Below are 12,736 nucleotides of genomic sequence, written 5' to 3' on the forward strand. Positions count from 1 at the left end.
TGTCATGGGCGGAAGTATCGTCCCTTACCCGCCTCCATCTTTCCCTCCGTCTATCCATCATCCTCCCTGTCTCCATCATGTACGCACGTGCTTTATCCTGTGTCTCGTTGGGCATTCATCATGTCTGCATGCATGTACCATGTCATGTCTGCGTCTGTCCATCCACCCACCCACCATATCTATCTGTTTTTCTCTCCATCATGTCTTATCTACCCATCTCCTTTGTTATCCCTCCATCCAATCCTGCCATGACTCCATCTGTCCATCCATCCGTCTGTCTGTCTCCCATCATAGTCTCCTCTGTCCATCTCACGCCTGCATCCGTCCGTCCATCCCAGGATAGAATTAGAAAAGGAAGCGATCTGCCCCCCCCCCCAACACACACACACACACACACACACCAGCAATTCCTTGCATGGTGCAACCCCTCTCCTTCCCTCCCCCCCCCCCAGTTTTATGGCAGCCTTTCTCCTTAATGAAGCTGTCCCTAATAATGACGCCGCCCGTCGGATGCTGGAGTCGGTGGGGGCGGGGGGAGGGAGCGCGCCCAGCATACTCCTCACGGTCTCTCCATTTCGCTCTCATCAGGAGGAAAATTGGATCCCGGTAATGAAAGAATTAAAATCTCATCTCGGCTCCCATCTCCAGGATAGAGTGTGTGTGTGTGTGTGTGTGTGTGTGTGTGTGTGTCTCGGAGGTGGCTCAGATCCATTCCTGGCTACGGAAGGCGTATCTCTCCGTCCTTTGGATCCATTTATGGATCAGCAAAAATTTTTTTATTTCTAATTTATCGAGTGCCCGTCTTGCCTCTCTTGGTAATGCCAGGCGGGTTGCTTTCCCAGCTTGCTAAGCGAGGTAGTTGTTAAGTGAACCTCGCCCCATTTTAAGACCTTTCTGGCCACCGTTGTTAAGCGAATCGCTGCGCTTGTTAACGGTCACACGGTCATTAAGTGAACCTTGTCGGAAGGTTGCAAAAGGGGATCCTGGGACCCCGAGACCATCATAAATAGGAGTTTTCCTGCTTTCACTCCAACCCTGTGAGTTTGACTGGGCTGAGGGAGATGCCAAGTGGGGAATTCTGGGAGTTGAAGTCCTCAATAAGCCCTGCATTAAAAGAATATCCTTTCTCGCCCCAAACTCACCTGTGACAGTAAATCTGATTTATTTTGTGACCTCTTTACAAGTTCCGTGCTACCTCCTGAACAGGGTGTTTGTTGGTTTCCTTCCTTTTACTCACCTGTGCTTCGGGGAGAGATTTATTACCTGCTCTCTTTCATTCAAGGTCTATAAAAGGCAGGGGGAAAAAGACCACAACAATAAAACTTAGCTTTTTATTGCAAGGTGGGAGGGGGGCGAAGTGCCTCACCAAAGCACCTTTCTGCATTCAGGGTTGTGATAATGTGAGATATTAAACGTGGAGGGTTATTACGAAGGGAAGGAGGGAGGAAGGAGATGGTGAGTGTGACGATGAGGCCCTTTAAAGGACCGACAACAAGGAGAAGTTTGATTGGCATAATTGGAGGATGGAGAGAAGAGAGAAGAGGAATGCAGAATAAAATACAGAATAGAGAGAAGAGGGCAGGAGAGGAGAGCAGAGGAGAAAAAGGAAGGGTGGAGAAGTAGGAAGGAGACAAGAGGAAGGGGAAGGAAGGAAAAAGAAACGGTAGGGGAAGGAAGAAGAGAAAAGGAGAAGGAAGGAAGGAAGGAAGAAAAAAGTGGAGGGGAAGGGAGAAGAGGGAAGGGAAGAGGAGAAGTAGGAGATATGGGAAGTAAGAAAGGAAAGAAGGAGAAGGAGCAGAAAGGGGAAGGAAGAAAGGAAGGAGTGGAAGAAAAGATGGGAGGAGAAAGGGGAAGGAGGGAAGGAAGGAATGGAAGAACGGAAAATGTCTAATCCTGGGCCCTGAACCTCCCCCAGGACCCCAAATCCCACCTCTTTTGTTGCTTCGCCCCCCCCCAAAAGGGTGCAGATCAGTTGCAGCCCCCCCAGGCGGCCTCCTGTCTCAGCCTCCGCCTTGTGCTGTGCAACCACCCGGCCTTTTAACTGACGGATGGATTTTCCTGTCATCCGGGCAGGCTGGTTTAAATTACTCATTAACTTTTACAGCAGTTACTTGTTTTCGGTGACTTCCACAAGGACGCGCTGATATTAATCTCGACCCTCCTGGGAGGCCGCCTGGTATTTAAAGGCCCGGCTGCTGCTGCTGCAAACGAACGAACGAACGGCTGGCAGCTTTGCCGACAAATGCAAATAGATCATCAGCTGCTCGAAGCCATAACAAAGTTGACAAATTCTTCCCAAGGTTGTTCTCTTTCCTTTCGGTTGCACAAAGGGGCCGAGATTACGGGAGAATTTAACAAGGCCGCCTCCTGGGTTATTCTGGGCTCCTCAACCCTTGTCCAGGTGTGGATTCCCAGATCCCAGAATTCACCAGCCAGCCAGGCCCACTTTCATTGTATTTTTTCCTCCCGCTCCCTAGAGGGGAGAGATTGCAGGGAAAGGGATCCCAAGAGAGTAAGCAGGCACACACACACACACACACACACACTGAGGGTATGCAGCAAAAGGGATGCCTGTGCACCAGGGAATTCTGGGAGATTCTCACAGGTTGAGCTTCTCCAACCTGGTTAAAAGGGGTCTTATGGACTGCCGGAGTGGAGTATGTTCCTCTTAATGTCTTTGGTTTTGAGAGATGTGGAGATGCGATCAATCTCGGCGTGCCATGTTAGCAAATGCTTTGAACAACGGGAACTGGGAATAGGGCCAAAGTCCTCCTCTCATAGATGAGATGTCTTGAAGTGGATGAAATTCTTCCTTCCTTCCTTCCCTCCCTCCCTTCCTCCCTCCATCTTTCTTCCTCCTCCATTTTCTTTCCTTCCCTCCCTCCCTCCATCTTCCTCTGTCCTCTATTTTCTTCCCTTCCTCCCTCCCTCCTTTCCTTCTTCTTCCTCCTAATTCTGAGAAAACCTGGGAGGTGTGTGTGTCCCCCCCCTGTCACCAGTGTCAGCACCGCCACGTCTGCACGAGAGAAACCCCCTAATTAAACCAAGGGGGGGGGGCGCTTGCGCACTCTTGGCGGCCTGCCAGCTGCCTAATGACATGTCGTCAAGCAGGATCTTTATTAGTTAAGATGAATATTTAGACTCGGTGCCAAAGTGAATGATGACAGGCTCACTTAGAGGAGGCCGAGCAGCGGCTGCCGGCTAATGAGATTGGTTACTTCGAGGAGACTCCTCAGCGCAGCCTGAAACAGACTCGGCTCACGACTCATTATCTTGACGGACGCCAAGTGAAGCTCGGCCAGGAGGGAGACCGAGGCCAGCTCTTGGAGAGATGTAGGTATAGGATAGAACCCAGAATAACGGAGTTGGAAGGGACCTCAGAGGTCGTCTAGTCCAGCCCCCTTCTCAAGCAGGAGATCCTGTAACATTCCTGGACAAAATGGCTGTCCAGCCTCTTCTTGAAGACCTCCAGTGATGGAGCCCACACGACCTCTGGAGGGAAGCTGTTCTATCCATCCCTTCCCTCCACCCTTCCCTCCCTCTGTTCTTCTGTATTCTGTATCAAGAGAGTCAGGTGGATGAGGTTGTATGGGAGAGCCATTTGCCCACGGTGCGGATAAATCCTGCCTTGAGCCAAGCAGGTTGGACTAGAAGACCTCCCCGCTCCCTTCCAGCCCTAGGATCCTATCTTCTATTTACCTGGATGGTTTTTTCTCTTCCCAAGAGCTGAAAACTGCTTTTTCTCAGTTTCCAACGGCGTCATGGGCGGAAAAAAGAAGAAGACTTCAGTGAGCACCGGTTGTCTCAACGCCATTGATTTTATGTTTCTTCATCCAGACCTGGGCACTGTTTGAGTGATTTTTTCCGGCTTTTCTCCAGCAGTGAAAATTCAGTTTGTCCGCCAGATGGAACTCCTTGGCCAAAAGCATCTGTTGGGTCTGAGAATCCAGTCTTTTTGCATTGAGTGGCTTTAGGCTGGGCTGGTGGGACATTAAACCCGGATCCTCTGGCATTACAGCAACAGAACTCCGCCGGGAAATCTCACCGCCATAGGAAAACAAAGCTGCGTGCCTGCCTGTGTGTAGAGCAGTCGCACAACCGAGACCTCCATCGGTCCTCCACTTCCAACCGTTTGCTTAAGGACCATTTGAAGCTTCGATGGGGCTGGGGGGAAAAAGGTGATGTGCAAGCAGTCCTCACACCTACGACCGTTGCAGCATCTTGAGGTCATGTGATGAGAACGCTTGGCAGCTGGCGTGGACTTAATGATGGTTGGAGTGTTCTTGGGGTCACGTGATCCCCTTTGGCGACCTCAATGGAGGAAGACGGATTCACTGAACAACCGTGTGACTAAACAACTACAGGGGTCCGCTTAACAACTGTGGCAAGAAATGGTCATAAAACAGGGCAAAGCTCACTCAACCGCCGTCCCGCTTTTTTGGGTGCCGTTGTGACTTTGAACGGACGGTTGTAAGTCGAGGACTATCATCCGAAGACAGCGGGAAGTTCGATCGCGTACTGTTTCTGGAGCGTGTCTCCCCAAATCTCCCATTGGTGGGCAGGAGTGACAGAAGCCGTAGTGGATCCATTGCGGGTTCTCCAAGAGAAGCTGATTAAAAGTCTTTTTTTTCCAGTGCTTTGCAACATACAAAAACCCCTATTTTTAAAACAATTTTTTTCTTAAAAAAACCAAAACAAAACCCAACTCTATCGGTGATTTTTCGAAAAGGTCACCCTTCTGCTTCTCTATCCTTCCCTGCTTCGTTTCTTCTGAGAATTCAGCCGAACCCCAAAGCAGCAGCTTCTTCTCTTTAAGGATTTTATCTTTTCAACTGTCAAGTTTCCTTCCTTTTTCATTTGGAGAGAGAGAGAGAGAGAACGTGCATAAAAATGGACGGCCTTTTGTGATTATTTTTTTGTGTGTGTGTCCTTCTGGGAAATCTTTTCTTCTCCATTCTTCAAACGCAGGCGCAGGCCGAGCCTTGAGCTGTTGACCTTCCTCTCTCCGAGAAAATAAAACTCCCCAAATCAAAGCCAGTTCATTTCTGTACGTGGGTTTAGTACATCTTTAAAAAGTGGGCAAAATAGAACATCCACTGGCCTTAAAAACCAGAGGACCGGAATAAAATCCTTGAGGTCCTCTAGTCCAACCCCCTGCGCAGGCAAAGGGCTATCCAGACTCTTCTTGAAAACCTCCAGTGACGGAGCATCTACAACTTCTGAAGAGAAGCTGTTGTTCCACTGTTTAATAGTTTTCACCGTCAGAAAAATTCTCCTTTAACTCCAGGTTGCTCCTCTCCTGGATTGGTTTCAATCTGTTTCTTCTTGTCTTTGCTTCAGGTGCTTTGGAGAATAGCTTGACTCCTTCTTCTTTGGGGCAGCCCCTCAAACACTGGAATACTGCTATCATGTCACCCCCAATTCTTCTTTTCTTTAGACTCAGCCAAACCCCAAAACTGCAACCGTTCTTGTCTCCAGGCCTTTAATCATCTTAGCTGCACTTTTTCCAAAGTCTCAACCACTTTTTTATGTTTTTGTAACCTTTTTTGTAGTTTGCACACTTCAAGCTTGCAAGAAATGAGGCCTGCCAGAAAATTGGTTTGTCTATCCCTTTTAAAAACGTTAACCACCACCAACACAACAATAGTAACATTACCATAATTCAACATTTCATGCTCACACTGGGAAGGAATGGCGTGTCTTTATTTCTCAAAAACGTCGAAAAGGCCCCTCGTCTGCTTCATCAACCGGATGCGATGCCTGCAATTCTGTTTTCCCCTCTCCTGGTCTGGAGAACAAACCCTAATCAGATTTTGTTGCCATTAGCCTCCAACCGCCCACCGATTCGCTTAAGATTCACAGCTCCAAAAATTTGTTCTCAGCAAGATCCGCCTTTTAATCCCTCACCTTCATTTGCTGTTACTTTGGGACGGAATTGCTTTCGACTCGCCTTGGCAGCCCCCTAGGGACGGGCGAATTGTGCTGCGGGGGGGGGGGGGGAGAAGGAAAAAAAAAGGTTTATTGACTTTAGTCCACATTAGCAGAGCAGTGTTCTGCCTGGGAGAGTCTCTCTGTGTGTGTGTGTGTACATACATATCTGTCCATCCATGCTATCTATCTCTATCTCTACCTACCTATCTATCTTATCTATCCCCCTCCCTCCCTATCTATCATCTATCTTATTTATCTCCCTCTCTCCCTCCCTCCCTATCTATCTATCTATCTATCTATCTATCTATCTATCTATCTATCTATCTATCTATCTATCTATCTATCTATCTATCCATCCATCCATCCATCCATCCATTCCATCCATCCTGAGTCAGAGTCTCTCTTCTAGGATTTGCAGGGCTCTATTATCCACCTTCCCCTAAAATTACATAAGCCTTAATGCTAACGGCTGCAGAAACTTCCAGAAACTTTTTTTAAACCCGCAATCTTCTGTGTGTCTTTCTTTAAAATGCAAATTTCACGGAGGCAGGATTTGAAATGCAAACGGGCAGGGTTGGTGCTTAATTACCAGCAGCTCATTTTCCTTTTGCAGACGTTGAGAGGAGAGTTTTAATTCCAATCTGGATAGTCCTCAACGTCCGCCATTACAAACCCCCCATGCTGGCTGGGGAATTCTGGGAGTTGAAGTCCAAACTCTTAAAAAGGTTGGGGAACATTAGTTTTAGAGGGAAGGGGGGGGGAGGCAAAATTAAATGGAGGAGACACAAAATCGAATTCCTTGCAGTGTTTTTTGCTCGCAAAATAACCAAACCATCATATCATGGCTTAACGTAATAGCTTGGCCCAGTCAACAGGACGAGAGGGACCCGGCTTGTGGTTACTCACCCAGAGTTGCTATAAATTTAATAAAACGGCTGTTATTGGCTGCCCAACGTCTTGAAAAAGAAAATATAAGCTGGATTTGGCCCTGACCCTCGTGAAGATAAAGCCCGACTACTGATGGGGTTAATCCAGAGCAATTAAACGTCTGTTTGCAAAAAACCCTTCAAGTCGTCTTCACCCGCACGGCTTATAAATATGTAATGATGCTAACTAGGCCTTAATTTAAAAGTTATTTATCTTCGGGTTTTTTTCTTCTAAAAATATTTGCCGTGGTCTCTGCCTGGGCATTTAGATTAAACCAACATGAGCCGGGAGGGAAGAAATTGTCTGAAATTGATCTGAGTCGAACCGCCAAGTGGGAGGGGAAGGGTTTGACTTTGTTTTGTGCAAAGGGGGGTAAAGTTGCGATGGGGTTTGTTTGTTTTCCGCCTGTGTGGGGTTTTTTTTGCGGTTTTTTTTTTTTGGTGTTTTGGGGATATTATGGCAGGTAGAAGCAGTGGGTTGTGTTGGGAAGTTGGAGAAAATAAGTGGAGGAATACAAGGAAGGAAGGAAAAAACAATTGGTAGGAGAGAGAGGAAGGAAGAGAGGAAGGAAAGGAAGGACAAAAAGAAGGAAGGAAGGAAAGAAAGGGGAGGGGAAGGATGAGAAAAAAGGAAGGAAGGGTAGGTTAAGCAAAGAGAAGAATTGGGAGAGGGAGGAAGGAAGGAAGAGGAGAAGAAATAATGAAGAAAGGAAGGAGGAAGGAACAGAGAAGGAAAAGGGGTTGGAGTAGTAGAAGGGGAGGCAAGGGAAGGAAGGAAGGAAGGAAGGAAAGGAGAGAAGTGGTAGAGGGGAAAGGAGGAGAAGCAGATGAAGTAGGAAGAAAAGAAAGGATAAGAGAAGAAGTGGCAGGAGAGAAGGGAACGTAGAAGAGAAAGAAAGAGAGAAAAGAAGAGAAGGATTCAGCCAAGACCTGTTTTAAACCAGCATTTGGGTCAACCAAAGCTCCGCTTTGTTTACAAGGAACTCAACTAGAGATGACCTGAAGTCTTCCAAGGCCAATAGAAGTCTTCCATAGGCCTCTTCTCTGACCCAGTTACCCTTTTTTCCTCCTTCTCCATTCAATAAGAGAAGAACGCGTCTGGAGGATCAGGGCGAAGGAGAATACAGAATAACCGCGTCGGAAGGGACCCTGGAGGTCATCGAGTCCAACCCTTCCCCACCCACCCCCTGCTCCAGCAGGAGCAATTCCGGACCGATGGCCGTCTGTATGGGTCTCTTTTCAAAGGCCTCCTCCAGAGAAGCTCTGCGGTTTCTCTCTCTCTCTCTCTCTCTCTCTCTCTCTCTCTCTCTCGCACAAGTCATTCTTTTAAATCACTAAAATAAAAAATGGCATCAGGGCGGAATCAGGGGGGGCTCCAAAGGCCACCGTTGTTTTCCCGAGGAGGACCGGCACATTTAGCGCCGAGCCTGCTTGTCATGCAAATGCATGCAAAGCCCATCTCATGCTCCGTTGCAAAGCTGCGCTCGCTAACCTGGCAAAGAACATTGGGCCGCGCCTGAATTCTCCGGAAATTTCCATAAAAAGCCTCCCTCCCCCTCACAAGCCTTGATGGCTGAGCCAAAATCTTCCTCATGCCTGAATGGAGGGCAAGCAGGCGCCGGTTGGTTTAAAAACAAAATCCTCCCCCCCCCCAATGGAGGGAGGAAAAACGTGCAGGGATTTTGCCTTCATAGATTCAATTTTCAAAACTTGATGCATTCAAATCTGTCTCCTGGCAAAAGTGGGGAGGGGCGAGTGTGTATGTGTGTGTGTGTATGTGTTTGTTGACTTACGACGGTTCATTTAGCGACTGAAGTTACAATGTGAAAGAAGTGACTTCTTCTTTCTGATCCTCCCTCCCTCTTTTCTTTCCTCTTCTTTCTGTTCTTTCCTTCCTTCTTTCACTATCTTTCATTACTTCCTCCCTCCCACCTGCCCTCTTTTCTGATCCTTCCCTCCCTCCCTCCTCGATCGATCCTTCCTTCCTTCCTTCCTTCCTTCCTTCCTTCCTTCCTTCCTTCCTTCCTTCCTTCCTTCCTTCCTTCCTGTCTTTCTCTCTTCCTTTCCTTTCCTTTCCTTTCCTTTCCGTCTTTCTCTCTTCCTTCCTTCCTTCGTTCCTGATCTCTCCTTCCTTCCAACCCCAGGGTTGCATCCCAGTCTGGCCTTTTATCTCCCCAACCCAGAGGCTGTCAGAGCAGCTGCTCCAGAGAGATAGCAGAGTGCCCCCCCAGCCATTCACCCCCAGCCTCTGGCTCCTGAGCTTCCCAGTTGCACCTGGCCAGCCCTTGTTTTGGCCCAGGAAGTTGGCCTAGATCCAGGCTTAGAATGGAGGGGGGTTATTCCGAATTAGGGGAAGGGGGAATAAAGGATCATTGGGGGATTTCCAGGAAGCTCAGTCCAGAAATTAATCCTCCTTCTTGTTTCTTTTCTTCTTCTTCCTCCTCCTCCTCTTCTTCCTCTTCCCTTCCTTCCTCTCCTTCTCGTACATCTTCTTCTTCCTCCTTTTCTCCTCCTTCCTGCTTTCCCTCTCCTTCTCCCTCTTTCCCATTCCCTCCTTCTCATGGTTGGCCACCAGCAGTAACTCTGTTTGGATCTGGTGAGAAACAGAAATCCTATTTGGGGGCTAAACCTTCTTTTTCAATGAGATATGGAACATCTTCCAGGTTTTTTTTTAAAGTTCTTCCTCGAACCTTTCCTTGAAATAACTCGCATTCCTTGTTGTTCATCATCCCCCTGTCCTAAACGTTCCGGTTTTCCTCTTCTTGGTCCATCCCCCTTCATCTGACCTGCCCTAGTCTTCCCGGAGGACCATCTCGTTCAACCCTACCCTGTGATATTTTGTCAGCAAAATCCATATTTCCCAGCAATTCCAATGAGGGCCATTTTGGGTATTTCTGGAGTGTCACCATTCGACGCCTGCTGAATCACATCGGTCCCTGGGCAGCATTTAAAAACGGCAAAAGCCTTCGCAGTGAAAATTAAATGCTTGTGTTGCTATACAAAGGTCCTTCTGCAATGCCACTGCCAATACCCGTATGAATCTTTGCTCCTTAGCGCACATTGGGCTCCTAAATTATGCCTTCTCCTTCTCAGCATGCCCCCCCCCCCCCAATTTCCTATGCATTTTAGGGACCCCTCTGAAAGGTGGTTGCAAAGATTTGCAAAAGTGCCACGAAGGTCCTGTAAATTTGCAAAACGCTTTTCACGCCGAAAGTCATAAACGCGTTTCTTCCAAATGAAAAAAATTGGATGTCAAGGTTGAATTTTGTCCACCTGGAAATAATTGAAACGAGAAATACATCTATAAAAAAACATGTTTAGATTTTTAATATCAGCCCTCCTGCAAATATCAACGTCCCCAAATATTGGTTTTCCATGGGTTTACCGTTTTCTTCCTAATCTTCTCGGGACTTTTCTAACCTGCTGGGTTTGGAAAAGCAGGAAAATTGGAAAACCTCCTTTGTGACAAGGACCCCAGTTTGCAAAACGGGCTTGGTTTCAGCCTCCAGGGAGGCTTCCTACTTTCCCCCCCCCCCAAAGTCTCCCTTCCTCCCCCCAAGACTAAGGCTCCTCCCCCCACTGAGCAAAGGGGGCCTCAGAGGAAGAGCCCTCAACGCAACCCCAACTCTCTTGGGCTCAACGTGGACCTCAACGGACCACGATGCTTCCTTGCTGTAAACGATCCCCTCCCCTCCCGCCGGTTTGCATCCCTTCAGGACCCGGGTACCAGGGTGTTATTTTGCATCCCCTCCCTCTTTTCCTCTTCTGCCCCCCTCCCTCTCCCCTCCCTGCCTCGGTCCATTGCAAGCGGCGCTTTGCCAGCTTCTCTGGTGGCTTCGCTTCTCGTGGCGGGGAGGGTGGCCCTGCTGGGAGGTAATGGATGCAATCTTCTCTTGATGGCTCCCAGGTCTGTACCCAGGGAAGCCGTGCAAAATTAAAGCCTCCCGTTTATTTGTTTGTTTGCTTATTTGTTTGTTTGTTTATTTGTGGGCTCCGCCGTTGCTATGGAGACGGGAGGCCGGGCTGGGTGAGGTGAGCTGCCTTCCTTCCACTTTGCCGCCAAGGGGACTTTTCCCTCGGGGAGCATCTCCCGCAAGGGTTGGTTAGAGGGGCTGTGCTGGGCGGCAGGAGGGACTCCTGGGGAGGGGGGGGAATCTCCCTCCCTGGTGCCAGGAGAGGACCTAGAATCACAGGGTCTTGGGGCTGGAAGGGACCTTGGAGGTCTTCTAGTCCAACCCCCTGCTCAAGCAGGAGACCCTATGCCATTCTGGTCAAATGGCTGTGACAAAGCACCCACGACCTCTGGCTGTTCCATGCATCCCACCCTCCGTCAGTCTGTCTGCCTGTCCCGTAGCCTCTCTCGGTATCTCGTAGGGCTGACCCAGGACTTTGGAGGTCTTCTCCTTCAACCCCACCGCTCGAGCAGGAGGCCCTGCACCACTAAGGCCAAAGGGCTGCCCAGTCTCCTCTCGAAAAGAGGGGGTCAGGCTAGAAGACCTCCAGGGTCCCTTCCCGCTTTGTTTCCCTGCGCTCTTCGGCCCCAAACGCAGCTCCCCAGCCCCGCCGTTCTTCTAAAACCAACTTGTCAGCTTCCTCCTGGAGAAGGTCACATTCAGGGCGCCTGGTCTCCTTCCTTGCTCAAACGGGGGTGGGGGGTGGGGGGCGTGAAACGGGGAAGCAACCCGCCCGGAGGGAGGGGAGGGGAGGGGAGGGGAGGGGCGCCTTGAGTTCCTTCTCCAGCAATCTAATTTGTAGGCAATTTGCTCACACCCATAGAATTTTAATTAGTGTTTTATTTCTCTGGCTCATATTATACCTTTAATCCAAACCATCAAGGCTTGGGGAGGCGGCCGCCACTGGTGGTGGGGGGGGGCAAGAGAGGCTCAGCAGGGAAGTGGGTTTTCTGGTCAAATAAAATTTCTGCTGCTGTCTGTAAATTACCCGGTGGGGTCTGGAGGCAGATAAAACAGCCCAGCAACAGCACAAAGCTCCTTAAAGGAACATCGGTTCTTTAATGGGGTGTGCTGTGCGTTGTGTGTGTGTTGTGTGTGTAGAAGTTGCTGGAAGCGGCTACAACGATCGGCCTGCACTTCTAGGAGGGTCAGAGAAACGGAGGCAAAAAATCGCAGCTCTTCCTGGACTTCACAGCCGCAACCGACCTCCAAATCTCTGCCGTGTGCGAAGGGAGCTTTTTGCCCCCCAGTTACGGCCTTTCCCTGCCATGGTTGTTAAGTGAATCCCTGCAGGTGTTAAGTCATTGAGTGAATCCGGCTTCCCCCATTGATGCTGCTCATTAAAAGGTCCCCAAAGGGGGCAGGGGTTTGTCTTGTGACCTCAGGGACGCTGCCACGGTCGTAACTATGAATCGGTTGCCGAGTGTCTGCATTTTGATCCCGTGATTATGGGGCTGTTGTAAGTAAGTATGAGAAGTGGCCGTAAGTCACTTTTTTTTCAGTGCTGCCATAACTTCGAATGGTCACTATAAGTGAATCGTGGAGGATCACCTGTATTTTGTGATGGTTCAACACTTTCCCCACCAATTTCCCCTTCATTTCCATGGGGGACCCTCGTGGAGGGCAGGCTCACAAAATGGTGGCTGGGATGGGCGTGGCCGCTCACCTCACCTCACCTGAAGCCCCACGGGTTCAAGGAGAAGGAGGCCAGGTCTCTGACTTGCTCCACCCCGAGCAATTTTGCTTCTCGAGTCCTGAAGTGATTTTCCCCAAGCGATCCTCCCCTTCGACACTCGCGGAAGCGAAGAAATGTTATCCTTCTTGCAAGAAACGGGGAATTTCCCCTTGGACCTTCCTTTGGGCTGTTTCCCAGGAATCGGCTAACGTTTCCAATGATGCGTCTCTGGTTGAATTCCCCAGAATTGG

General features: G+C 49.3%; 1 protein-coding gene across 11 annotated transcripts in view; it reads left to right on the top strand.

Annotated features, from left to right (window-relative positions):
- Window positions 1-12,736, top strand: part of NPHP4 (nephrocystin 4) — a 106,619-nt gene that overhangs the window by 32,694 nt on the left and 61,189 nt on the right. For 4 of the 11 annotated variants that reach the window (XM_087944514.1, XM_087944515.1, XM_087944516.1 and 1 more), the window contains exon 32: window positions 589-1,075. The exons of 6 other annotated variants lie outside the window; for them this stretch is intronic. In XM_087944514.1, coding sequence (XP_087800640.1) covers window positions 589-786 — 198 coding nt within the window. In that variant the 3' untranslated portion in view covers window positions 787-1,075. Of the gene's footprint in view, window positions 1-588; window positions 1,076-12,736 lie in introns of those variants that run through there. One more of the 11 variants, XM_087944521.1, reaches the window with a different exon arrangement.

This window comes from Notechis scutatus, chromosome 16 (genome assembly GCF_049901735.1).
Source record: "Notechis scutatus isolate UNSWTSFEM ecotype Mainland chromosome 16, rNotScu1.2, whole genome shotgun sequence".
NCBI classification, from domain to species: Eukaryota; Metazoa; Chordata; class Lepidosauria; order Squamata; family Elapidae; genus Notechis; species Notechis scutatus.